Below are 27970 nucleotides of genomic sequence, written 5' to 3'. Positions count from 1 at the left end.
AGAGCCCCCCGGGGGCGGGCCGCGGCGGCATGCGGCTCCCCGTCCGGCTCGGCCCGCTCCGCAGCACGCCCCTGGCTGCCCGGCCGCCGGGGAGGGGCAGGGCCAGGGCCAGGGCCGGCGGGCGGAGAGCCTTCAGCCGCGGGCGGCCCGGCGGCACCATGGCTGAGGAGGCCAAGAGGCTGGCAGCCTGCGCGGCGGTGGACAAGCACGTCCAGGTGAGGCACCCGGGGCTTCTCATCGCCTGCCTTCCCTGCTTCGCACGAGTTAGGAGCCTGGTCTTGCCTCATAACTTTCCCTTTGCTCACCGCTGCGAGATGGGCTGGGGGAAAAGCTCGGGCTAAAGCGCCTGTCCCAAAGCTTGGGGTGCTCTGAGCCCTGATCAGGGGTGCTCCCAGTCCTCTGCCGGGCTGTGAGCGTTCCCTCCGTGCTCAGGTAGGGCTGGAGCTGCACAGGCTGATGGTGAGCACTTGGAGGGTCAGTGGTTAAAGCTGAGCGGTGGTTTATCTTGGTGTTTGCTGTGCAAGCTATGTTGCAACAGCAGTGATGGAAGAGCATCAAGGAGCCCGATGTGAGCATTTAGGGGAAAAAACCCTCTTCCTTCCTGCTGCCCCCAGACCCAGTTGACATTAGGCTCCGTGCTGTCCCGTAAATATTTCACTTATTTTACAGCCTTTCCTTCCTCCTGCAAAGCTGTCTGGGTGACGGGAGCCTGGTGTGCATCAGCTCCTGGCTGAAAGCAAACCTTGGAGTTGTACAATTAGGGTTTTGCAGCAAAATGCAACTCCTAAATCTGGGCTTTTGTGCTATTCTGTGGTTAAGCAAACTTATGGTGATGTTTCTGTCTGCATCCCAACTGATTAAAGTTGAGGGTCTGGTTAACGATTCAGTAAAACAGGCAGCAGTGGAAGTAGCACTGCAATATTTGCTGTGTGAGTTGGTATGAAGCAGTGGTGGAGAAGCAAGTTTGGAGTCCCTGCTGAACAGCTGGAAACTCAGCTATTGCAGAAAATCTGCCTCCTCTTCAACTAATATCAGGAGGGTGCAGCTGCTTTTTGCAACAGCTTTGTGCGCAGCCGTTGCTATCACTGTTAGCAGAAGGAGCTTTAATCTTCAAAAATGCTGACTTTAGAAGCACAGCTGCAGACTCCTTTTGGAATATGCTGCTGCGTTCAGGCTTGGTTGTGCAGGACAAGTCTCATTCTCCACTCCTATGTTGGGGCTGTTACCCTTGCTTGCACCCATCCCAAAGAGCAGCTCCTTGGGCAGCCCATGGCAGAACTTGTGAGGAACTGGGAGGATTAGCAGAGGAGAGTTTTTTGTCTCCCTTTTAAAATTTAATTAAAGGTAGGTATAACTTCCACAGTGGACTGAAGATACCTAAGAGGAAAATGAGGCTCTCACTGTCCCTTTAAGGCACTTCAAGAAGCTGTCCCAGCCCTTGGAGTTGAGGGCATGGAGTCCAAACTGCCTCATACATGGCCAAAAATGAGCCTCGCTCCTCTCCTCTTGCAGCTGCTGCGCTTGGCTCTGGCAACTGAAACCCAGAAACACTGGGTGCTATAGGCTTTCTCCCATAGTAGTGCTGCTGGCAGTGTTGCAAGCATATGGCCGTGACCTGTTCCTTTCCCCTTTTGCAGAGTCACGCTGGTTAGGAAGGGCTGGACCTGTTCTATGCTGGGTTTCTGAGAACTGTTTTATTTTTTTCTAAGCTTTCAACGTGCAGAAGAGAGGGAAATCATTAATCCTGGGGGACTGCAATGTCCTGAGCTCCACCTTTCCAGGCAGGCTCATGTCTCAGTAACATTTCAGTTGATTGAAATGCTGTAGCTGTGGCACTGTCCACAACTTGTTGCACATGGAGGATAGTTCCTAAGCTGCTTAACATCCAAGAAGTGACACTCAGCAGCTGTGTGCCTGTGCCTGCAACTCCAGCTGGGTTGAAATTGAGCATCTGAAGTCTCTGTAGCAATATTGTGTCTCCTTAAGTCAATTTCAGCTTTGGATCCCATCCAGAGAAGGGGCAATTAAATGAAAATGAGTGTACAAGAGGCAGCAGGTAGCTCTGGCTGGATGGGAGGTTGAGAGGATAATAACTGCAGACTTATATAGAGCATCCTCTTGGGAAGTAATAAATCCATGCACCCTCAGCCTGTGGCATGCTTTAGAAGCGTGTGTGTGGTGTGGATGAGGCCACAGTGATCTGTAAGCCAGACCAGAAGCAGAGAAAGCCTAGGGCTGAGCTGTGATCCTCTCCAGCACACGCTGCCAGGCTCACCCATCTTTCAAGTGTCGCTGGACTCTCTTGCAGCCACTTACACGCTTCTAGAGGATGGTGTTCATTATCCTCTAGGAACCACTACTCTCTTCTTTGCACCTGTACTGTTTGCTAACCATACTTTTGGCAACAGCCCGGCACTATTACTATGTGGCTTCTTTGGGAGATGTTATCTTGAGGTTGTTTCAGCTTTTTCCTCTGTGGGTTGTGTGGATTTCCTGGCTTTCCAACAGGAGCACTCTGGATGGAGTGCTGTGTTGCCTGCCGTTGTGCCGCAGACCTGATGGTTTCCTATCGCCTGCTTTCAGAAGGAAAAGGCTTGTCTTCTGCCAGGGCTGGGGCTTGTTTCAAAGTTGCTGCTGGCTAGCAACACTCAAAGACTGAGCTGCTAGTTCCCGTGCAAATGTGGTGATGTGGAAGTTGTGGAAGTGGTTCTCAGTCTTCTTCCTCTGCACTGGGTTTTTGTGGGGGAGGAAAAGCCCCGCTTTCTTTTTACAGCCCTCATCACAATTCCTCAAGGATTAGTTGGAATTCAAACTCTGATTAGTGGTGCTGAGGCTGCCAGTAACAAGCAGGGAGAATGCATTGAATGCCTCAAGAGCCAGAGCACAATGATGTTTAGTGACCACGTGTCCTTTAAGGAGTGGGTGAGTTGCTTAAAATCTCATAGCCACCCTCTCCTAGAGGAAGCAGCTGCCCTGCCATGCTGGAGAGAGTTCCCTTCCACGTCTGAAGCATGCTAACACGCGGTGTCCCCTTGCATGTAGCCAAAATACAGAGTCTGTTGGGAAAAGCAGAAGAAGCCCTGTTAACAGCTCTCCTCTGTCTCTCTTTGATTTGCAGAACAACCAAGTTCTTGGCATCGGGAGTGGTTCTACAATTGTCCATGCAGTGCATCGATTAGGTAGGATGCTCCCCTGCTGCAGGAAGTCCTCTTGTCCAGCTGCCCTCGGCTAATTGAAAACCAACCCTAAATGATCAGGACTGGGAGCTCATGCTTTAGGGGTATTCACCCACTGCTTTGTCCTTGAAGCTGAAGGTTCGTGGTCCAAATTGATTGCATATGGAGACATGAGCAGGGATTGGTTTCCTTGACTTTGCTTGGCAGGGCTGAGCATTGCCACCTGCTCTCCCTGGAGGGCCAAGGAATGAACTTTATTGGCACCCATCGCAAACTGGAGCTAAAAATCTCCCTTTTCGTTCCAGCTCTGCCATGTCTTGACTTGCTTTGTGGCTTTGGGCCATGCAGCTGCTCTGCTTCTGTTAACCCATTTGTATGCAGCTCATGCTGCTTGCTTACATCCTCAGTATTCACACTGAGGGTCCTGCTGAGGCGTAAGCAGAACAAGGGTTGAAATCTGGCTGCGTCTTTTTTATACCCTGCAGCTGGGTTGATCTGCTGGCCCTGGGGGACTAGTTAGCTCAAGGTGTCTTTCAGAACATTTCAGCCTCTTCGCAAAATATTCAAGAGAGGGAAATGCAATTTTGCAAAGCGAATGTGAAGATAATTATCATCAAGCCTCATTACAGAGGGTATTGAAATCTAAAGTTTCTTTTCAGCCTTGGGGCTCCTGCTTAGAAGCAGAGCTCAGAGTGTCCTACCTGCATGACCCCAGCTTCTTGGGTAGAGCTGGCCCAGAGCAGGGCTTAGAGTAGAGCAAACATGGGATCAGGGTGGGACCTGCTTGCTTGCACCCACATCACCCCACGCACAGATTTGTCTGGGAGGTGGCTTGAGAGCTGCCATTCAGCAGTCTGGGTTTGGCTCAGTGTTACAACCATTCCCCACTTCAACACTGGATCCATCTCTAAACAAATGCAACTTTTTGAGTCTACTGAGATTGGAGTTCTGACAGCACACAGCTCTGTGTATTACATTTTAACCCTGGCAGCGGGGTTGCCTTGAAGTTTACAGCCCACCTCTTTGCTCTGTTGCTGACTCTCAGGCTTTTGGCTCAACCCTAAGTATTATATTTGCTAAAATAACATTTTGTCCATAATTATATCTTAGTAATAGATTTTAGTCATTTGAGGTTAACCCGAGGGAGGAAATATTTCCTCCCATTTAGTGCAATATTTTATTAGTCATTTGCCTGCTATATATTTAAACGTTTCATAAGAAGTGGACATGATGTCCCCAAGGCAACAAGCCAGAAAACTTCTCAGACAGCTGCTGCAGCTCTGTTTACAAGGAGCACAGCAAAACCTGTCTAATGGAGCGCGAGTGGGAGTGGGGCTGAGTTCCCAGGTGATGTTTTGCTGACGAAGCACAACCCTTGCTCTATTGCTGGAGACACGAAGGTTAATGGCTGTGTGTCAGGGGCTGGGTTTTGATGGGTGTTCAAACATCTCTGTGAAAAAGGAGCCTTAGCTTTGCAGGGTGGCACCTGTTTGTGCTTTGAGCGTGACTGAGTTATTTGCAAGCCAAGCAAGTAATTGCAGTGATTCAGAGTGGCTGTTCTGAACTGAGATTTCTTAAAGAGAAAGCTGGTGTGATTTTTATTCTGCAGTGAACAAACTGAGTCTTCTGCTTTCTTCATACAGCTGAGCGGGTTAAACAAGAGAACCTGACAATTGTCTGCATCCCTACGTCTTTCCAGGTAAGCTCCTTCCTTCTTGGTTTTATTCCAGCCCGGGTGCTCACATACACGGTCATTCCTTTGACAGTGGTGAACCAAGCACATAATGCAAAAATCTCCTTTGATTCCATATCAGGCCCTGAAAGCTGTACAAATCTTGGTGCAAGCTTTTGTGTTTCCAAGAGGAGCTTGACTGAGTACATCAGCTGGGTTTTGCAAAACATTGCAGAGGAGACATCAGCTTAATTTTTCCTTCGCAGTGCAACTTTTGCAGAGATCAGTTCTTACCAACCTAGTTGTTGAGAAAGATGGCAGGGAGAGGGAAAATGTGGCTCAGTGGTAAAACATAGAGCTGCTCAGAAAGCTTTTGAGCTGCTTCCATGCCTTCAGGCAAATGGCTTTGCTCTCTCTGCCACATTTCCCTGAGGTGGAAATGTGCTGCTGATAAGCAGCTGTGCACCTTGTTCCCTTAGGGTAGGGAAAGGTGACATCACCAGCTGGCAGGACAGAGACTACCTGCAGGGTTTCAAGGCTAGATAACAGTGCCCCACTCAGTGAATTGGGCATTTATCCTTTTCTTGGTCCTGGTGTGGATTCTAGGGTTGTACCTTTGTCCACTGGAGGACTTACCATTACTTCTGTTTCATACATACACTACAGTGGCAATCTCTCTTCAATCTGTCTAAAGTGATCCCCACCTGGGGATGTCACCTGCCATTTGAACCTAGGGAAGCTCCTTTGAGTTCAGTTGTTAGGTCTTACAGAAAATATTGATAAAGATCACACGGTGAGTGTGGGCTGGAGTCTGCCTTGCCTTGAAGTATTCATGTAACATCAGAATTTCTTAGCGGTGAAACAACATGGTTGGTGGTAAAGGGTGAGCACAAATCCCCCCAGCATGGGGCTGATTCTTATCTTGTGCAGCCTCTTAGACCTCACAGAATCTTTAAGGTTGTAAAAGGCCACTGAGATCACATAGTTCAACCTCTACCAGTTAGGAGCAAAGCATTCCCAAGTCAGCAAAACAGCATCTTATTTTCGCTGTGTACAGGTGTAAATGGCTGCCTGAGGTCACTGGCAAGGAAGAATTGCTTTCAGTGGGCTTTTATTCTTCTCCCTTCCCTGTTGTAAGGTTGGGTTATCCCATCACCAGCACTAAAGCTAGTGTCAGGGTAAGTATCCATCCCTTGGCTTTTGCGTTGTTTCTTCTTTTCACCTGGATGCCTGCCGAGAGCATGGAGCGAAGCCAGTCTTGGCAACGACCTGTCACTCATCTAATCCCAAAAGGACCCACCCTTCCAGCCAGCTAATGTGCCTTGGACTGCATTGGATTCCCAGTGCTGGGCAGTGAGGTTAACCTGGTCCTTGTGGGTAGGCCAGCGCTGTGCAGTTTCTGCCGCTTTGTCCCCTACTGTGGGAGCTCTGCTTTTGATTCCTGCCAGTCTGCTCTCATCACTTTGCAAGCAGAGAGCCTGAAGAGAGCCACCTCGTTTCCACACTATTGACTCTGAGCCTGTTAAGGGTCCAGCCTGCATGTACAGCACAGCATTTTTCAGTGCTTTCAGTTCCCAGATCTTTGAAATCTTTGTACATGAACACCATATTGTGAATGTAAACCCACTGATGGCAGTCTTTTCTATTTTGTGAGCTCTTACAGGGCAAGTCTAGTGCATAGTATGATCTAGAGCCCACAGCCCACAGGTTTTAAAACTGCATGCTAAGGAGTGCTACTGTAATGTAAAAGATTGGGGTTGTATCTCACTGCTGGGACTACTCCTGGCTAATTCTTGTAATTGTTTCCAGGATGCCAATATGTATAGCTGGTGCACTTTGTTAGCAGGTAAAGCTTGGGATGAATTCTAAGCTGTGACACACGTTTCTCTGAATAGCCAAAGTTCAGTCTTGAAAAGAGTTTCGTGCAAGGTCAAACACAGGCAATGATTTGTGAGATGTAAAATTTAACTCATTTCAGGTTCTGTAAGCTTGAACTTCCGCTTAAGAAGCCAATGAATGGACCAAAGGGAGCATAACTGCAGGTTCTTTGTGTTCTATTGCTTCTAGAGGGAAACTCACAGCTACTTTGAAAAAAAATAGATCACAGCCACCAAAGAGCTATTTCAGGAGGTGTTCCACACTTTTTCTATGAGTTATGCTTTTCTTTTTTGCTTTTCTGTTGTTTGTTTCTTTTCAATATGAAAAACATTTTCATTGTTAGTCCCATATGATATAAATATTTCGTTTTCCTGCTCCGATTTTTCAGCCAAAGGAAATCAGAGGGAACTTGAGAATCCCATACCTGCCTTCATGCTTAAATACAGGTGTCTCCCACCAGGCTGATAGCCCCAAGCTGTTCAGTATGGAGAGACCTGGATGCAGCCCCATCCCTTTGCACCATCTAAGCATTTCAGTTCAAATCAGCATTATTTTGATGAAAAAATTCTGGTCTGGAAGCATCATTTCCTCCATGCCATACATTTCTGCTGCTGACTGCAGCCCCTCAGCGAGCTCAGGATGCAGCACTGCAGCCCCCATCCATGTGGCAGCAAGGAGAACGACACGACGAGTCTGATTTCCTTTCCTGCTGCTGGTAAATAGTGTTTGCTGTGTTCTTGGTGCACAGGCCCGTCAGCTGATCCTGCAGAATGGCTTAACACTAAGTGACCTGGACCGACATCCAGAGGTAAGTGGGACTGCAGGATTGAGACCTTACTGACCTCCCTCTAACCCAGTCCTTCATAAAGCTCCAGGCTCATCTGTCCTTGCTGAGGATAAAAACTGCAGAACGTGAGAGAACTGTTTTTTGTTTTTTTTTCTCCTGAATGTAGTTTCCTCAAAGCTGTGGTCTGGCTGAAAAACTGGTTTATGGTGACTTGTAGGACCCAGGCCAGCACAGAGCAGGGACAGGAGACTGTCCTCCTCCATTTTCCACAAAACAAAAATCACTGAATTGTAGAATTATAAAGTATTCTGAGTTGGAAGGGACATACAAGGACCATAGGGTCCAACCCCTGGCTCCACACAGCACCACTCAAAATCCAAACCCAAATCCTTCTTTTGGAGGCTCTCTAATATTCATATCCTTCTTATATTGTGGTGCCCCAAACTGCACACACCTCGCAGTGAGGTGAGGCTGCAGATGCTCTAAAATCCCAACTGCTGATCCCGTGAGGTGACCAAGAAGGGCAGTGCTCATCTCTGGGTGGTCACTTAAAATGACAAGTAGGGTGCTAAGCTAGTGGCCTTCTCTTCCAGCCTGGGGCTTGCTGGCAGGGGATATTGCATTGCTGAAGTGTTGTCACAAGCATTTTTGCCGGGAAACCCCAGCTGTCATGCAGATCCTTAGCTGAGAAAACTGGAGGCTGAAGAGACTTGCCTTGCAGGCCAACAGTTGGTTTTGTTTTGTTTCTTTTCTCAATTTTTGCATGCTTGTGGTTGAACTGGGGCTGGTTTCCTTGGGTGGCTGAGCAGACACTCATCTCTGGTTGGGCTGGCATAAACTCCAGTGAACCGGGTGAGGTGTTCATACTGAGTTTCTTGTCTTCCTACAGCTTGATGTTGCCATTGATGGAGCGGATGAAGTGGACTCTGATCTTAACCTGATCAAAGGAGGCGGGTGAGCCTTGCTGTCTGTATGTCTGTATGTGGCACAGGTGCTGGGTGTCCTTGAGCTGCACTGAGGAGCAGGCTAATGTTTAGTTGGTTTTTTTTTTCTTCCCTTGCAGTGGTTGCTTGACACAGGAGAAGATAGTTGCAGGATATGCAAAATGCTTCATTGTTATTGCTGATTACAGGTAAAATATTAGTATTCTTTGTGTGGAAATATTTGGATGGCCCTGTGTTAGACTGCTACAATCCTAGTGTGTCAGGGGAGCAAGAATTGGTGGAAATGAGCTTAACTCCCAGTGCTTCAGCAATTGAATTTGGTTTTTTTTTCCTTAATTGTCATCTCAGCAGGCCTGCTTAGAAGTCAGTAGAGCTTGGGGGAAAAAGGCTGCTCTGCTTTTTCTGAGCATAGTGATTGTCAGCATGGAATAAATTTACCCTTCTGTGCGTGCAGCTGCAGGGCTGTAGAAAACTTCCATCCTGCTTGTCCAAAATGTGTCGAAACAGGGCTTATGAGCAGAGCTTCGTGCACTAAGCTGATTCTTCCTACGTGAGTGCACGTGCAAACTGATTGCCATGCCCTCCAGGGCCTTACACCTGAGGGATTTGTGAGAAAGAATGTGATAAGTGCATTGTTAATGGTGGTGACAATTAACACTGATCCCTCCTCAAACCTCAGGAAAAAATCAGAGAGCCTTGGGGAGCAATGGAAGAAGGGAATCCCTATTGAAGTCATCCCCATGGCTTACGTCCCTGTCACCAGAGCCCTGACCAAAAACTTTGGAGGTGCTGCAGAGCTGCGGATGGCTGTTAGCAAAGCAGTGAGTGTCCCTGATCCCTCTGTGGCCAACAAAGCCACCTGAGTGTGGCCAAGATCTTTCATCTGATCAAATCTGTTTCCTTTAATTGTACTTAATGAACTGTGCGTTTAGATGTTGGGGTTGCTTGTGTAAGTCTTATGTCTCCCAGAGCAAGCAGCTGTGAACAGTGAGAATAAGGTGGCTGTTCTGTGTCTGAGGGCTGCTCTGTGTCTCTCCTTGGCCACAACCAACCTGCCATCCAGAGCACAGGTTGCTGTTTTTGTGGAAACACTCTCTGTCCTGCTGGGTCCTCCATCTCACAAATGCTCAAGTTGTTGCTCTGCAAGAATGTTTAAGGCTGGAGGGCAGTCTGTGCTGCCAAAGTGTATTGAGTTAGGTGGGCAGCTCTTGGAGACCCCAAGCTGCTGTGTGACACACAGAGCAAGAGTGGACTAAAAACTGAGCCTGCTTTGTCTCCACTGTCCTATTCTGGCTTGAACAGTGGTGCTTGACCAATGCATGTGGCAAAGGAAGAGAGGACTGTCTCCAGTTAGAGCTGGAGCTAACACCTGAAGGCTGAGCACTTTTAATAAGTTTAATCCCTTGGCCCAAGAGGTTGAGGAGCTATATTTAGGAGCCTGAGAAGAGAAAGCCACTTGTCTTCCATGAGCTCAAGACCAGCCTTGCCTGGGGAATGCAGATCCCAGTGCTCCAGCATGAACTGTATCCTTGGAGATTCTGTCTCATGCTGTGGTCTTACCCCCTGGTCCTTCCCAGCATGTGTGGTTTACAAACCCTGCTCGGGGTTCCTGAAACTCCTTATTCTCAGCCCCAGCTGTCTCATCTTTGTTAAAAGGACTCAACTTTGGGACTTGAGAGAGTGTTGGGCACATCTGAGGCACCAAAGGCCATCAGTCCTTCATCTCCAAAACCTCCCTGTGAAATGCAACAGCCCACCCTTATCACGAGGGTGCAGAAGTCTTGTTTGGGCTTCAGTTGCCTGTAGTTGCCTGCTAAGGACATATCTCTAGTGAATCTTGTGAAAAGGATCCTCTATCCTCTATTGATGAAATCATATCAATTTTTCCAGCTTTTGTGTGATTATCTGTGAACTGTAGGCAGAAGAACAAGGAAGGCACAGCTGCCTTGGGCAACGGGTTACAGGGTTATTGTTTGTATGGAGCAGTGGACTGTGCCCTTATTTACTCAAATGATGACCTTCTCTACACTGTTGCAGCAGGGACGGCTCCCGGTGTAAGGCTGTGCTTGGTACAACAGGAGCTTGTGGTGCTGACATAGGTTTGCTTCCCAGGGTCCCGTGGTGACAGACAATGGGAACTTCATCCTGGACTGGAAGTTTGACAAGGTTCACGAGTGGAGCAAAGTGAACACTGCCATAAAAATGATACCAGGTAATGTCTGTGATGTTAAAGACCAAAAACTGGCTAAGGCTTGGTCTGTACTAGAAATCCCTGACCTTGGGAGCTAGGAGCATGAGACTGTTTCTGTTGTTCATGAGCTGTTTCTGGATCATTAAGCCCAAGGGTGGTGACACTTCAGCAAAGCAACATACAGAGGCTTGCTCAGTCCCATCTGTATGTCTTGGCTGGATATTTTGGTGAAAGTCTGCTCTTGAATCTGGTTGGCTTTTGAGTGCATCTTAAATATTTTGAGTTTATCTCATATAGCTGTCTGCCCACTACTGTGCACAGCAGAGCTACCATTAGCTTTACTGCTTTTTGTGTCTTACCAGAGCAGGAGCAGAGTGGGATCCTTTTGCACAAACCTCCATGTCTGCACAAAGCAGCACCACGATTAGACTACAGCTTTGGGCAGAAGCCTTGGGTTTAGGCTGAGTGAAGTGTCTGTCCCTGATTACTTCAAGTGGCTTCTGTTTATTAGCTTTGCTTCCTTCAGTGCTTATTAGAAGGCTGATTTGCTGAAAACATACCCATTTCCTTTTGTCTGGATCTAGGAGCAAACTGCTGGTGTGTTACCTCTGCCTTGGCTTGTCCTGATGCCTTTGCAGTCTGAATAATTACCTGGCACTTGCTCACAGCCGACAGTAGATGGCAGGTTAAGACCTTTGGCAAGAGCTGATCTAAACAAACCAGTGTCTGATGTAAATAGACTGGTGGCACTGCTAGTGTGGGCTGTCCTGGTGCAGTGCTCTCTGTACCCTAATGCAGTTTCAGTCCATGGCTGCACAAACATGTTTTGTTAGAGTTCTTTCTGTGCACAAGAGAAACGGTGGCTGGTTCTGCAGAAACAAAACACAGAGTCTTTTCATGGCCTCCTTCTTGCATCTCTCATCCAAGAGAGATGAAGGGGAAAGAGACAGACTGGAGGTGGTTTCAGCATGCTGTGGTCTGACCATGAGCTCGTAAGTGAGCCTGCTAAGAGGAAAAAAGCATCTTCCCTACCCAGAAGTGGAAGAGCAGAATTGTTAAAGTCTGGATATACTGGTGATAGCAGGGCTCTGTGCACTTTACATATGGTTGCTTTGTCCTACTTTTTTTTTCTTCAGCCTTCTTGGAGTGTGTTCATCTGGTAGGAATTGGGTTTGAGGCTTGGCTGTGCAAGCAACCAATATGAGTGTTTACATACAGGTCCTGGATTGCAGCAGGAGTTGTTGGTGAAATGAGGGCTTGCCCAGCATACTTGGTGCTGGCTCTGAGTGTTGGTGGCCTCTGCCTCTGGGGGCCTTGGAAAGCTGAGTGCCACGTGTGTCAGCAGGCTGCCACCTGAAAGGACTCTGAGGGCTGTAGAGCTGTGCATCACTGTGAATTGCAAACATTAGAGTTGTTTAAGGATTTCATGAGCCTCAAAATAGAGGTAATGACATCCCCAGGCCATTTTTTCCTCTGTGTAAGGAAAGACCAACTGCATGAGCAACACTTTGATGCTCTTTTTTTCCCCTCTTCTTTGGTCAAAAACATAGAACCATGACAGGCTTCAAACCCATTTTGCCCTTAACTCCTCTTAATGTGATTAACTTCTCATGGGCTTTTCTGCAGTCCTAATATCTATGGTATCAAAGCCTTAATGGTATCAAAGCCTTAATCAATATGAGAAGCAGGATATTCTCCCCTCTGCCAGAGGAAGTTTCAGCGTGATTCATAGAATCATTAAGGTTGGAAAAGACCTCTAAGATCATCTAATCCACCCATCAACCCATCCCCACCATGCCCACTAACCATGTATTTCAGTGCTACATCTCCATAGCTCTTGAACATCTCCAGGGACAGTGACTCCAGACCACTTCCCTGGGCAGGCTACTCCAATGCATCACCACTCTTTCAGAGAATAATTTTTTCCAGATCTCTCCTAAGGAGTCTGGATGGGAGCAAAGCCTGCAGGTTTTATACAAACCCATGCAGCTGGCTCATGTTTTCCGTCTGCTTGGTTTGGAAGCTGCTAGCCTGGGTGCTTACAGGATCTGACTGTGGCTCAGTGACCATTGTGAGGTTAAGAGCATCCCATAATTATGTAATTAAATTCAACCAAAAGTACATCTGCTAATGGGCCACAAATTGCAGAGGTAGTATCAGATCTGCTTTGTCTTAACATTGTTCCTTACTCTGTGGAGAGTTTCCTCTGGAGTCAGCAGCAAGGAAAAGACTTCCCAGATGCTCCCTGTGTGGCTGATGAAAGATCACCCATGTCGGACACCTCTCAGAAGATTCCAGCACTGGGGTGGTTCTGGCACTAATTGATAGAATTGTAGAACAGCCTGGGTTGAAAAGGACCACAATGCTCATCCAGTTCCAACCCCCTGCTATGTGCAGGTCACCAACCAGCAGACCAGGCTGCCCAGAGCCACATCCAGCCTGGCCTTGGATGCCTCCAGGGATGGGGCATCCACAGCCTCCTTGGGCAACCTGTTCCAGTGCCTCACCACCCTGTGTGTGAAAAACTTCCTCCTAATATCTGACCTAAACCTCCTCTGTCTCAGTTTAAAACCATTCCCCCTTGTCCTATCACTATCCACCCTCGTAAACAGCCATTCCCCGTCCTATTTAGAAGCTCCCTTCAAGTACTGGAAGGCCACAGTGAGCCTTCTCTTCTCCAAGCTAAACAAGCCCAGTTCCCTCAACCTTTCCTCACAGGAGAGCTGCTCCAGCCCGCTGACCATCTTAGTGCCCTCCTCTGGACCCGCTGCAAAAGCTCCACATCTTCCTGTACTGTGGGCCCCAGGCCTGGACTCAGCACTGCAGATGGGGCCTCACAAGAGCCGAGTAGAGGGGGACAATCACCTCCCTCTCCCTGCTGACCCCCCCTTTTTTAATGCAGCCCAGAACACAGTTGGCCTTCTGGGCTGCAAGCACACACTGCTGGCTCATGTCCAGCTTCTGATCTGCCAGGACCCCCAGGTCCTTCTCCACATGGCTGCTCTCAAGGAGATCCGTATAAATACCTGCGATTGCCCCAATTGACCCAATTGCAGCGCCCTGCACTTGGCCTTATTGAACCTCATTAGATTCTCACTGGAGGCCCACTTCGCCAGCCTGTCCATTTCCCTCTGGGTGGCTTAATTGTCTCATTGACGAATTGGCTGATGAACTCTTGTTCCCAGGCGTGGTGGAGACGGGGCTGTTCATCGACATGGCGGAGGTGGTGTACTTCGGCATGGAGGACGGCTCGGTCAGCGTGCGGGAGAAGCAGCCTCGCTGATGGCGGCGGTTCGGCCCGCTCCGCTTTGCCTTCGGCCAGTTTGATTCAGCTGTCGTAACGGTGCCAACCTGACGTTATGCCTTAACGAGCAGCGGTTGTCGCAGGAGGTGGACGGGGAGTCGGTCAGAATCCGCTGATGTGATACTGAATGTCTTTTTAAAAAAACAACACAAAAAAGAGATGCTCTATTTCCAGATATATATATTTTTACTTTACAAGAATGTTGTCCTTTTTTTAAAGAATCAGTTAAACGAATTGCTTTAACATTTTTATTTTATTTTCTAAGAAATATTTACCAAAAAAAAAAAAAGAATACTTTTTGAATTCTGTTGTTGTTTTCTGTTTTTCCTTTTTTTGAACTGAACTTGAACCTTCCTGGTCGCTCTTAGTGCTCGGTGATTGGTGTTACTGTCCTAATAAATCATCCTTAACCACTCTGGCTGGGAGGATGATGTACATAATGGGAGCACATCCAGTTGGGACCGACTGATGCCTTATTTGGAACCTTTTTGGTTCAGTATTTTATGCCTTTTATTTTTCTATACCACTGTTTTTTAATAGTTGAGGATGTCTAGTTAATCCTCTGTGCATATGACAAATCTCTGAGCCTAAGGACATTGCATCCCTGTGTCTGGGACATTAAAAGGGGCCTTTTTGGGGCCTCTGTATGGAAGAGATGTTCATCCTTTGAGCCAAATTCTGTTCTACAACTGCTTTGATCTAGTACCTCTGATTAAAGTCTGTTCCAGTAGCTGGAGATATTCGGGATTTCATCCTTGTATAATGAGAGCAGAACTGGGCACTTGATGAAGTTTACAAAAGCACATTTGAGCATTTTAGGGCAGTGTTCAGTGGCAAATTATTTGGTTTAGAATGAAGGTTAATTATCACCTCTCACAGCTGGTTGATTTGTAGAAGGGTAGAGTGGAATGCAAGGGAAAACCGAGTCTTCCTGCCTAAGTTTACCATATGTAGCAGGAGAGAGACACTCGTTCAGTATCTTGTTCTCTGTGTATAGGTGCTTTGCATGATTCTGGTATCAAAATGCAAGCCCTCTTTTTGTGTAATAGACACTGAAATAAAGAGCTGTTATAACAGATGTTCATCTTAAGGTGACTATTTTGGGAACAATACAAAATACTTGTTGAGACTAACTTGTGCTCTGATTCCACTAAAAGCTTCTGTCTGCTTTTTCCCGTTACATGGGCACTGCATCCAGACCCTGTTGCATTTGATTTCTTTTCGCTTAAGGTAAATACACTACTTTATTTTACATTAACCAGATTCTCTAACCATCACTTGTTAGTTACAGCACTTGCCATTCACCTTTCTTAAATCTGATGTCTGAAACCTGTGTGTGTAAAATAATTTTGTCTTTCTTTAAATTTTGCCTTTTCTGGACATCCATTCTGTTAATTCTGAAGCACTTCACAGTGACCAAACTGGCTACCATCCAGCCAACAACTTGCTGGAAGTGCTGAAGTTTCTCTTCTCACAAATCTGATGCTGCTGAAGCTGTTCACAAAATCACAACTCTGTCTGGATTGCCCTGGGCTGTTTTCAGATAGTCTTGGACTCCTAATGTAATTCTAGATAAACAGAGAGCAATCAAGCAAAACTTTGTGCGGAAGCTTCTTCTCACACAGCACGCTTCTGAAAATGAGATTAGCAGGAGGAGTGTTGCTGTTGACTCTCTGAAGTCAGGCAGCCCCTTCTCAAAAAGCCAATGAAACCATTACCGCACCATTTCTTTCTGGCCTCAGACCAAATATGATCTCATCCAGCTCTGTGCTTTGCAGGGGCTCGTTAAATCTAAGCCTGAGCACGGCAGGTTTAATTCTTCAGCTTCTCTGGGTGCTTAAGATGCTTGTGGCACAGCCTGGTACTTCTGTGACAGCTTTCTCTGCTGGGGGAACTTTGAGCAGAGAGGCTGCATGTGCATTTCAGTGTACCACAGGGTTAGAATTAAAACGTCTGCAGTGCTGGAGAAAGATTGGTGTCTGAACTGGTTCTGGAGGTTTTGTGCAGATTTTGGCGCAAATTCCCTTCTCATCAACACAAGGCAATGGAACAGCTGCCCAGAGAGGTTGTGGAAGCCCTGTCCCTGGAGGTGTTCAAGGCCAGGTTGGATGGGGCCCTGGGCAGCCTGGTCTGGTATTAATTGTAGAGGTTGGAGGCCCTGCATGTGGCAGGGGGTTGGAGATTCATGATCCTTGAGGTCCCTTCCAACCCTGGCCATTCTGTGATTCTGTGATGCCTGGTGGGGCTTTGGGCATCCTGATCTGGTGGGAGGTGTCCCTGCCTATGACAAGGAGTTGGAGTTGAATGGCATTTAAAGTCCTTTCCCACTCTTCCCTGACACAACTCCATGCCATTCTCTGTTCTTGTTACCAGAAAACACCTCACTTCTAGGCTGTCCTGAGGCCTCCCCTCAGCCTCCTCTTCTTCAGACTGAACAAACCAAGGGATCTCAGCTGCTCTTCATACACATTACCTTCTAGGACCTTCACCATTTCCGCAACTCTCCTTTGGATGCTCTCTAGTGGTTTTATATCCTTATATTGTGTCCCCAAACCTGTTCACGATGAGGTGAGACCACACAAATGTAGCATAGCATAATCCCTTCCCTTGCTTTCCTTTCAGTTGTGTTTGCTGCATTTGATTTTAACATCTCTGGTTTTGATTTGACTTCAGCTTTTTAAGCTGCTTTCCAAAACAGCCTCAAGAAGCCTGTAGTAACAAGGCTGCCGCGTCTGCTCAGGAAGAAGAGCAGTGACATATTTGTTGAAGATGACATTGCAAAACAAATCCAAAACAAATGGCAAGAGATGTCCTTCCAGTGCCCAAGGCAGGGGAGCTGTGACTATTTAGGGTGCGATATCGCAGCATTCCCTGTTACCTTTCCCTGTTACCCAATGCTTTTCATGGTGAGAGGTTGCAATCCATCCCTGCACGCAAACCCTGGCATTGCTTTCTGCACTGTGGGTAATGCACAGCTGATTGGCCACTTGCACTGAATTATGGATTAGCTTGGCCTTGGAGAAAACAAATATGTCTAGGAAGATCAACAGCAGCAGTAAAATTAATGAGGAAGAGGGGAAATAAAGCACTAGTATCATTCAAAAAGAAAAATAAGAACAGCAACACAGATACAATAGTAGAGTGCTTCAGGTAGGACTGAATTAACCTTTGGTTAGTAGGTTATCTAATTAAGCTGAATTAACTAAGGAGAAATAAATTAAGAGTTTAGTTAAAGTGATTCACCTTGTTCCATGTTATCAAACAAGTTTTACCACCGGTCAGGTTTTTATTATTGTCTCTGTGGGTCTCGTTTTATGATCTAATTATTGTACTGTGGAACCTGACATAGAAGGAAACTGAAATAATTGAGCAGGCAGCACAGAGTATGTCTGCTCCATGTATTAAAACAAATGATTCTAACCCAAGTGATAAAGAGAACATGAGCACATTATAACCAGTAAGAAAAATGAGCTGTAATGAGTATTAATCAGGTATAATGAGAATTAATATCCTTTAAACATATAGTCAGAACCATCTCGCAAACGAGGAAAGACTTCTCTTTGCTCATCTGCATGTAATCAGTAAGTCTGGAGGAGCTGTTAATATCCAGTTCAACTTGGGATGTTGAATTAGGAATATTCTTTAATCACTCCAAATTCAGAGTTAATCTAATGCTATATCTGTAAAAATGTGCACATAAACTTGGTCATGCATAAAAATATCACAGAAGCCAAAGTATCTGCAACTGGGATCATCCCTTTTTTGTACACCAACACCAACCTCCTCGTTCCCTCATGGTACTCTTCCAGTGCAAGGCTGATTTAAAAAAAAAAAAAGCTAACATCAAACATCAAAATTGGTAATTAAGCATAAATTCCCCTAAAACATTTTCAAAGCCTTAATTTCAGTAGCTCGTAAGATATGCTACAGTGCAGAGTCTTCTGCTAATCAGGTTCTAATAAAGCATCCAGTTTAATTCCAACATAACGTATTTGGAAATGACAAATTAAATTGAAAAGCACCACTGTAGATGCAGACAATACACTGTGACACTTGTCTTACTACCTTAATTCCTTGCTTGAAAAAGGAGCTTTGCCTTCCTCTTACCCTTAATGGAGTGCAGCTTTTCAGAGAGGATCTTTCCATTTTCTTCTTGAGTTTATGTATGGTTTAGTGAGGATTGGACCAGTCTAGCAAGGAATCCAATCTGTCAGCTCCTTACCAAAATCTTGTACACCCAAATTCTTGTATAATTGAAGAGCAAGTTGTTATTTAACATTTTTCTCTGCTGAGATGGTAAGAAGTCCAACTGCCCCAAGCCTGTAGCACTGCATGGGGTTGTTGTGACCAAAGTGCAGGACCCAGCACTTGGTCTTGTTGAATCTCATATAACTGGCCTATCCAGATCCCTGTGTAGGGCATTCCTACCTGCAGACAGATTTCCTCCCAAGTTGGTGCCATCTGCAATCTTAATTAGACAATCTCAATCCCCTCATGCAGATCATCAACAAATATATTAAACAGGACCAGCCTCAGTACTGAACCCTCAGGATCACCACTCATGACAAGTCACCAGGGTATGGAAGAAAGGGCAGAGCATGTAATTTGGCCCAAAGTCTTCCACAGCTTTGGTAGAGCTGTGATGTGTTCTTCAGTTCTGTAATACAAGCCCTTCCTTACTAAGTGTGCAGTGTTCCTACTTTAAAACTTGCTGTTTTAAATCCTCCAGGTTTGGGATATTTTAGTTATAAAGGGACAAATAAGCCTCTTTAAGTCAGCGGCTGCTTAGAAGACTTCGACATTTCTGGATTAAATAAATTCTGGACCACATACTAAAAAAGAGGGAAAAGAAATCTGATTACTTTTCTGGTTTTCATTTGGTACTGCAAGAGAAATAAATAAGATGTGGTCAATGTGAGAGAGCCCATTCTGCAGGTGCTCTGTGGAGGATAGCAATGCTTTTCCTGAGTGAAATGCATTCAGTGGAGACATTCATGCCCCAAGGCCTACATTTATTGCTCGAAGAATACAGACAATATTTTAGGGATGTCATTATTTACAGGATCAATATTGCTATTTAGCCAGACAGCTGCGAGGCGTGGGCAAATACCATCTGCTCTAATACATTTCTCTGTCTATCGATCTCTCTCTGTGTGCGTTTTGCTGATCAAATAGAGAAAGCAGGAACAGGAGCAACTTATTCCTAGTTTTACTGCATCAGTAATAGCATTTGTCCATACAACTTGCCAATCGAAAGCTACGTGTGCAGCCTGAGCAAGCATGGAGCCCTATGGAAAGAGCTAAATCAGCTCATCCCATCTATTACAGACAGGACCTGACCCCTCCTGGCACACCTGCCCCAGTCCCAGAGCCCAAACCTTATCATACTGCTCTTCAGGATACAGGAAATCTTTACAGTTCATGCTACTGTTTGAATGGGTGGTAGGGATGTTTGAGTTTCCTCCTGCAGAGCTCTCATCCATCCAGCTCAGTAGAAATCTGTTAGGGTGGTTAACTCTCAGCCATCTCAACAGCTAGTGGCAGGAAACTGAACTGGAGTCAGTGGCACAGCTATTTGTTTTAGAAAAACATCACTAGGATAAAGCAAGATTAAAAAAAAACAACACAAACCCCTCAACTTATGCTGTATGATAGAATCAGAGAATCAGAGAATCAGAGAATGGCCTGGGTTGAAAAGGATCTCAAAAATCATCTAGTTTCAACCCTCCTGCCATGGGCAAGGTTGCCAACCACCACACCAGGCTGCCCAGAGCAGCCTGTATATTATATACATATATAAAGTCTTATACCAAGCTAGTAAAGTCTCAGTTTTTCATTTGAACTTGGACTTTCTCAGCTCTAGAGCTCCTAGAACTTGTTCCACTTGTTGCAGGATGTGTGCTTACAACTGAAAAAAAATAAAATAAAAAAATTACTTTGGAATCTGTCATTTATGCCTCTGTAAATGCGTCTCATTAGACCTGATGACCGGGTTTGAAGACCCAAAAGAACGACACAACACAGTGGATGCAGTGCATTAGGGATCACAGATGGCTTCTAAACTGTTTTTAATCTAAATTCTATCTCTTCTCAGTGGGAAATTGGCAGCCCAATGAGATGCCAATGGACCCTGGGCAACCTGGTCTGGTGGCTGGTAACTCTACCCACAGCAGTGGGGTTGGGACTCGATGATCTTTAAAGACCCCTCCAACCCAAGTCTTTCTATGATTCTGTGGGTCTCACACAGCCTTAAAGACCCTGCAGGCCAGGGTTAACTGCCATCCTTTATTGGGTGCACATCAGGGCCAGCAACGCTTTCTGGATAGAAATACTGTCCTGAAAATATAAAGAGTTACATTTGAAATACATTTCATGTTTAAAGAAAAAAAAAAAAAAAAAGATTTTTCAGAATTCAATAATGAGAAACTTTCCAGAAAATATTTTGAAACATTATTGGCCTCTTTTTTTCCCTCTCATAGGGAATATATTTTGTTTCTGATATTCCTTATACGTGTACTGGTGGCATTTCACTAGTTAGTGCTGCTCCCAATCCCCGCAGCATCAACAGAAGGGATGTTCAAAGACAGGAAGAACTCATTTTTGTCCTTCCCCAGGAAGGCAACTCTCTGTAGCACTGAGGCTGATCTGAGAAGACCTGGGCAGGTTGTTTACCTTGTAATGGCACCAAGAGCTTATTTCTAACACTCGCATTGATTTTACCTGATGCTGTCGGGGCTCTCTCACAGCAGTGATGCTGCAGATCGGCGTTCAGGTTAAAACTGCGCTGGTGTTTCACTCAGCAGCAGAACTCCTAATGATCTTGAAGCAGATAGATTTTCCCCAGCACTTACCCTATCCACAGCAGCATCTGGTCATAAAAAGGACAGTAACTCCATGCACCTGCAGTACACACACACAGTCCATCCATGTGAGTACAGAAGTGAAGTACAGGCGTTCATTTTTCCCACCCACTTCCATCTGCATTTTCCAAACATTACGGTCAGAGTCATCTCACTTATGGCTCTGCAAGACAAATAAGCCTGTTGGTTTTTAGGAGCATTATTGTACAGTTATTTTACCATAAGGATAGTAATGGCACTGGCACGGATTGCCCAGAGGAGTGGTGGATGCTCCGTCCTCGGACACACTCAAGGTCAGGCCGGACGGAGCTCTGAGCACCTGATGGAGCTGTGTGTGTCCCTGTTCATTGCAAGGGAGTTGGACCAGATGGTCTTTAAAGGTCCCTTCCAGCTCAAACTGTGACTGTGTGATTTTGGGGTGTTGATGCTGCTGCAGTGTCACATAGCTGCTTGGAGCCAGGATGAGCTCAGTGGGGCTTCCTGGCAGGGAACAGGGATAAATAACAAGGACACGTCAAGGAATAATTAGAGAAATGGATAAATTAACGTGAACAGATCACTGCCCATTGCTAAAACTTCAGAAAACAACACTGGATGCAACCCTTCCCAAAACCATCAATAAAATAAAATCTTTATGCAGGCAATTCAAGTTTTATATCTTTAGAATAGCTCTGTATTTTTATCATAGCACAAATGGTAACCAAATGTGATACTTTCCACATATATGAAGGCAACATCCAAATCTTTGATGAACACACGTGCCTACTTGCTCAAGATACCAAAATTCTTTAAGACAGCTTAAATAAAACATCTTAAAATAATGAATACAGTGGGAATATGACTGAAGTCCATCAAATCATTGATAAAGGGAAAGAAAATATTTAACTTTCTCATGGCCTTCCTCTTGTAAGTACATATTTGTAATTGACTTGTCATCATTGACTAATTATACTTATGAATATGACAGCTATCCGAGATACGATTACAGCCATGCTCTCCTTCACACAGTATTGTTAATTTACTTGTTTCTCTGCAGACCATTAAGATGATGCATACATCTGTGCATCAGCTATTCATTTTAGCTATTGCTTAGCTATGCACCAGCTATTTATTTTAACTATTGCTTAGCTATGCATCAGCTGTTATCTTAATTAGCTATTTTAAATCTTAGTTAATGGACATCTAATTTTTTCCCTCATCTTGGGTACTTAGCCTTAAAAGCCACATCCAAAAGACCATGACATCAACCTAGTTACTCCAGTCTAACCAAGCAGGAACAATAAATTATATACAAAAGAATAAAAAGAGCAATTTGGGGCACTGCCATCTGTTCCAATTTGCCACACGGCACTCATGGGCACAGTGGATGGTAAAAAAGGAGGAACAGCGTTGGGAGAATCACTGCAGAAGGCACAAATTTCCTATTGCTGCATGAGGATATTCAACCCAAATCATATTTTGTCATCTGGGTATGTCCAGTTGGGAATGTAGGATGAGCAGTGTGGCCCTCCTCAAGACATGAGCTTGGGTGATTGCAAACCTGTGAATAATTCCATTGATTCTGTACAGAATTAGTATTGACATTGAAGAATTAAGATAGGGGGACACAAAGTTCCTGCACCTTTCCATTTCATTTTAGGGATGGAATTAAACTGGGTTTTCCTTCAATTAATGCTTGCCTTGGAAGCAGTGTAGCGGAGTCTGCAAGACCATGTTGGTGCATGAAGAGTTTCTATGCTGATGGATGGAGTGAGAAATAATGAGAGTTCAGAGCAACCCCAGGGTTGTGTGGCTCTGCAGATGTGAGCTGTGTACATCTGGTTTGCAGACAACTCATCAGCAGTGGACTGCAAAGGAGATGTCTGCACATTATCACAGTGGACAGGTGGGAGCTTTCCTGCCTTATGCAGAAACAGAATTTAACATTAAAATGTTAAATTTTAACATTTTGTGGGATTGGGAATGGAGAAGGCATGCAAGATTTAGTGGACATGGTAGTGATGGGTTGGGGTTGGATTAGATGATCTTGGAGGTCTTTTCCAATCTTAATGGTTGTATGATTCTATTTAGATCAGCATGTGAACAAAGATACAATGCTGTGAACACGATGGAAAGCTGAAGCTGTGGAAAGCTATGGATGCTGTGAAAGGCTGTTTTGTGGGTAGGGGTTTGACCTGGGAGCTGGGCTGTTATGGGGATTAAGCACATCATAGCTCATTAGTATGAGTTCTCACCAAGTCTGGGCAGCCTGATCTAGTGGTTGGGACTGGGCTGGAACTGCATGGGCTTTAAGGTCCCTTCCAACCTTACCCATTTTATGATATGATTAACAAGAGCCCGTTAGAGGGCTAGAGAGCACAGGCATGGCAGCTTCCTTCCAGGACTGAATTCCCACTGCTGTCAGTAGCCAGTACCAAGTGCAGTGGGGAAAATGAGCTCATTTGTTTCTTTTCAAAGAAAAAACAACAACAACAAAAATTCAAATCCTTTGGAAGTTTCCAAGTGAAAAATTCCTGGCTTTGATTAAAGACACCTCGTGATGTGCTCTCAGATCTGGAAGAGAGGAGGGAGGCAGCCTTAATGCTTTGTCCATTCAGAGCTGGATTTACACTGACGTTTAAGTGTATACTTTTTAGTCAACTTGTAGATATTTCTTTAAATGGTGTTTGAATGGAGTTCACACACCTGCTCTGCTGAAAGACTCCCAGCTCTTTTCTGTAGTGCACCTTCCAACCACTCACTGGTGGTGAGGCACACCTGGAGACTTTCAAGGTGATGCTGGATAAGGTCTTGGGCAACCTGGTGTCCTTGTTCATTGCAGGGGAATTGGACTAAATGGCCTTAAGAGGTACCTTCCAACTCCAAAGATTCTACATTTGTCCCTCTCTCTCTGTAAGCATTCCTTAGAGAATTTGCTGAGCTACAGAGCCACAGTGCAGAAAGAAGGAAGCCACATCAGGAAGAAAGTTCCCCATCACCTTTATCTTGAACATTGCTGGCTGCGAGACCAAAAATCCATGCCAGAGACTGTGTGGTTTGTTAGGATGGAGTTGGAGATGAGAAATCGCTGTTAGGTTGTTGTTTCCTCCATCAGTTTCTTCCAGATGTAAATAGGGAACCTTGCTGCAGTTGCTGGTTATGATGCCAATCCTCTGACTATTGATTTCTGTGGGATGATGAGACCAATTCCCATTAAGACCTAGAAGTAGGAGTTGTGTGATGACACCATGCTGTCCCTACTTGGAAAATACATCCTCCATCTGACCCATAGACTCATCTGGCAGCTCTGACAAGAGATAGCAGTGAGAGCATGGTGTGTACTGAATCATAGAACCATTAGAGTTGGAAGAGGCCTTTAAAGATCATCTGGTCCAACTCCCCTGCAATGAACCTACATCTACAGCTTTGGGTGTAGATGGCAGGTAGGTGCTCAGAGCCCCATCCAGCCCAACCTTGAGTGTTCCAGGGATGGAAGAGTGTTGACTTTTGTTTCAAAGATAAAATTTAGAGGCTGCTTTTGAAGCAAACCATATCCTGCCAGATGCTGCTTTGCTCCAGGAGACAGGGATGCTGTTTGCAGAGGTGCCAGGTGGGGTGTCCATGGGTGATGGGCCTTCCCACAGCCTAGTAGCAGCTCCCTACAGAACAGGAGATTTGCAGCCTAGGTGGGACAAGGTTAAAGTGATGACACATGGCCATAGAAGCGAGCTCATCCTGGAAATTGTCTTTAGCTATTTCCTGAACCACATCTGACTTCTCTTAATTTTTTTTCCCACTGTTCTTATTCTTTCCCCCTTGTTTTCATTTTTGCTTTCCCCTTCAGGGAATGCTTTCATAGCAATTTCACAGGAATTCGGTTTTGGTTTTGTTTGTAACATAAGTGTTGCCAGTGGAGTGAAAACAGAATCCACAGGCGCAATTATTGGTCACAACAGAGTGAATAAAGGAATTAATTCTCTCCAGCATTGTTATGACTTTCACGTGCACAGCGATGGCACAGGCTGCTGCTCTAACTGCGGTGTCTTCAGGAGAAGGAAAATTCTCTGAAGGTTTGTGGGAGATAATTAGTTTGAACCAGCCTCCAGAAAAGATGTATCCTCCTTTGGGAACCTCAGAGCTAAACGCAGCGAATGAACAGGTTCCTATGGGTGACATGAGAGGAGACAGACATCGGGCTGCTCTAAGGAGGGAGGAAGAATACTCTTTCCCTGCCATTCACTTGGCTTCTTTGTGATGCAGTTATTTGCCTTTCTGCCATGAATAGGGCAGGGATGCAGCCAATCTCTGCAGCAGAGTGGCACTAAAATTAGCTGCCTTTGACAGAAAATGCCCTGAGTTTGGCGTCGTTATGTTTGCTTGATGTTTTTGTTATTTCTTAAATATTTCAGCAGGAGGAAGCAGGTCTTCATGAGCTCCAACTGGCAAGCATCAGCAGCACCAAGGTAAATGCTATTGGTTAATCCCAGAAAAAGTGTAGAAAAGTGACTTTTTTCCAACAGTGAAATTATCAGCATAGAGAAGGTCATATCTTTGTGGTCACTTTGATTTCCTGCCTTTAGCAAAGCTTTTTGTGCCCTTCCAATGTCCCCTTCTCCTCCCTGACTCTCTGCTTCCTGCAGGTTCCCTTCAAGCCCGACCAGTCTGAGGATTTCAGCAGGACATGAGGTCATTACTCAAGAAAAGTCAGTCCTAAAGCATCTTCCAACAATGGCCTGAGGAGAGGAGCCTGGTTCTGCTTTGCTGCACAGTCCTTGCTTTCACTCTTCAGCCAAACTTGTAACAGCCCTGGGAGAAGAGTTAAACAATGAAGCAGCTGTGACATCTAGTGGCACTTGTGGCTAATTCAACTCAGACAAAAATACCCACTCTGAATATGACCATATGTATATTTGACAATCAAAATTTCATGCCCAGCCTGCAATTTCCTCTATGATGGAGGTATGGGAAAAGTAAAAATAATCATTTTTGGTCGGTGCAGGTGTAGGGTTGTTCAGCCATCCATTGCTTTTCTGCCACAACTGGTGACGAAAGGTTTCTCAGAATACCAAAGTAGAAGAAAATGCTTTAAAGGAGGGATTTGAATGTCATTCTGTGGGTTTCCACAAGTGCCAAAACAACTATAGGAGTGAACAGGGAAAAAATGATGGGGATGGGCTGATGGTTGGCAGGAACTGCTGTTCTGTCTCTGCTGATGGCACCAACAAGGTCTCCCAGGGCACAAGAGCTGGGACAGCACATGTGTACTCATCTGGCACATAGGACCTGAATTTCCTCCCTAGCTGCATGCCATTTGGACAGCAAAGGCTCATGTCCAGTGCCTAAATATAGCTGCTGAGTGCTGTCTGTTATGCCCTATGGTACCCGAGGCACCTGCAGAAGGCTGGCTGGTTGAGTATAGGACTTAAGGGAAAACCAGGCCTTCCTGGAGGGGCAGGGAGAAGCTGAAGGGGTGATGAGAGGTGGCTTGAATTGTAATAGATGCCAGTCCACAAGCAGCTTAAATGCTCCCTGTGTTGTCTGCAACAATCTCATAAAACAAGTCATCAGGAAATCCAGGAGAGGAGATACACGGATTCTTGCATGGAAATGTGCATATGGGAAATAGGATGCTGTGTGTGCTAGGAGTGAGTTACCTGTGGGAATGGAGAAGGTGAGCTTGGCAGGCACTTTCTGTACCCATCTCAGGTTCATGGGAAAGAGAGAGTTTGATGCAGGTGACAATTCTATCCAGGTGCTTCTGAGTGCCAGTGCTTGGAGCACAGTCTGTGTATATGCCATGGAAGTAATCATAGAATGGTTTGGATTGGAGGAGGCCTTTAAGAGCATCTCTTGCCAACCCTCCGCTATAGGCAGGGAGACCTCCTTCTAGACTAGGTTGCTCACAGCTCCATCCAGCCTGGCCTTGAGTGCTTTCAGTGAGGGGACATTCACAACCTCACTGGTCTCAAAATAAAAAATTATTTCCTAATATCTAGTCTACATCTACCCTCTTCCAGTTTAAAATACCAGACTTAGGCTCTGGAGTGCAGACAGGACACCCTGCAAAACGCAGATGTGGCTTTTCTACCCCTGGTGCTAGGAAGTCCAGATGTTTAAGGGTGATTTATTTACACTGCACATTTTGTCAGATGATGGAAACAAACAAAGCATTAGCATTGCCTTTTCTTACACAGAAGAAGCCTTGGCTGGGAGAAATTGGCTGATTTCTGTGATGGCCCCAAGGAAGCGCATAGTCCCTAAGCTCCAAATTCCCACAACCAGAAGGTAAGCAAAGGAAAGAAAAACATTTTACCATTAGTTTTAAGGGAGTATCAAAAGAAGTTTAATTTTATGCTTGCAGCGAATTCTTTTCATCTAAAGATCTAGGAAAGGCAAAATGTGAGCAGGCAGTGTGATTTTATCTTATGCTCCTGCTGGAGTTCCCAGGTAAGTAAACATTAACATGACACTCTATTCCTTTCGGTTGTTGTTGTTTTTCCTATCTGAAGGTCGAGCCCTCTGCAGACATACTGGGCAGAAAGTCCTGTGTTTAACCTCATGAAGATCTGCTTTCAAACAAGATCAAAGCCCAGCTCTAAGTAAATGAGCAAAAAGATGTTTTCACTGGGATTCGGCTGTTTCTGGACGTGTGATTTCCACAAGGTTCAGCTCCAAAATCCGCATTGCTCTTAAAACAAGGTTGCACGCTTAAAAATGTATTAGGAAGACCCACCCCTTCTGCAGTGGCTGAAAAGCATTGTTCAGAGATTAAATCCCATGGCTTTTTTCCAACCCTTTGGCTGCCCCACACTGAGACAGAATTCAGTCTGTCCCAAGCGGTGCAGGGGAACTCCTGTGCCACCTGAGTGCTGCTCACTGCTGTATTGTTTCTCCCTGGGTTGAATGGATTCTTTCTACTTAGCTGATTGAATCAGTTAAATTAGCGTTGGCAGAACAGAGCGTTCTCTGCTAGGAACAAAGTCACTGCATTAAACCAACCCAAAACAGGCTTATTTCTTCTTATGTTCAAGTGAGTGGAGCTGGCTTCTGTCCCACAACACTTGTATTAGGCGGTAATGACTTGTGTCAACATGAGGGAATTGGGATTGTTCAGTTTGGAGAAGAGCGGGCTCAGGGGAGGCCCTATGGCTCTGTACTGCTCCCTGAGAGGAGATTGTA

At 45.6% G+C, this 27970-nt stretch overlaps 1 protein-coding gene and 1 long non-coding RNA gene across 2 annotated transcripts; both read left to right on the top strand.

Annotated features, from left to right (window-relative positions):
• Nucleotides 1–15030, top strand: RPIA (ribose 5-phosphate isomerase A). Its single transcript, XM_052683047.1, has 9 exons — nt 1–215; nt 3119–3179; nt 4820–4875; nt 7475–7534; nt 8403–8467; nt 8577–8645; nt 9137–9278; nt 10570–10669; nt 13834–15030. The coding sequence occupies exons 1-9, from the start codon at nt 30–32 to the stop codon at nt 13929–13931; spliced, it is 837 nt and encodes a 278-aa protein (XP_052539007.1). The 5' UTR covers nt 1–29; the 3' UTR covers nt 13932–15030.
• A 7635-nt stretch (nt 15031–22665) lies between these two features.
• Nucleotides 22666–27667, top strand: LOC128080662 (uncharacterized). The gene is made up of 3 exons (XR_008206842.1): nt 22666–25254; nt 25432–25750; nt 26986–27667. It is a non-coding gene; the product is annotated as an uncharacterized LOC128080662 (long non-coding RNA).
• Nucleotides 27668–27970: the final 303 nt, after the last annotated feature.

Source organism: Tympanuchus pallidicinctus, unplaced genomic scaffold (genome assembly GCF_026119805.1).
Source record: "Tympanuchus pallidicinctus isolate F22 unplaced genomic scaffold, pur_lepc_1.0 scaffold2, whole genome shotgun sequence".
NCBI lineage: Eukaryota > Metazoa > Chordata > Aves > Galliformes > Phasianidae > Tympanuchus > Tympanuchus pallidicinctus.
Note: the sequence above shows the minus strand (reverse complement) of the source record. Positions and strands in the feature narration are given on the sequence as shown.

Coding starts and splice junctions, on each gene's coding strand:
- RPIA (XM_052683047.1), top strand. CDS start 30: ATGCGGCTCCCCGTCCGGCTCGGCCCGCTCCGCAGCACGCCCCTGGCT. Junction 4,876..7,474: donor GCATCCCTACGTCTTTCCAG/GTAAGCTCCTTC, acceptor CTTGGTGCACAG/GCCCGTCAGCTGATCCTGCA. Junction 9,279..10,569: donor GGATGGCTGTTAGCAAAGCA/GTGAGTGTCCCT, acceptor TTTGCTTCCCAG/GGTCCCGTGGTGACAGACAA.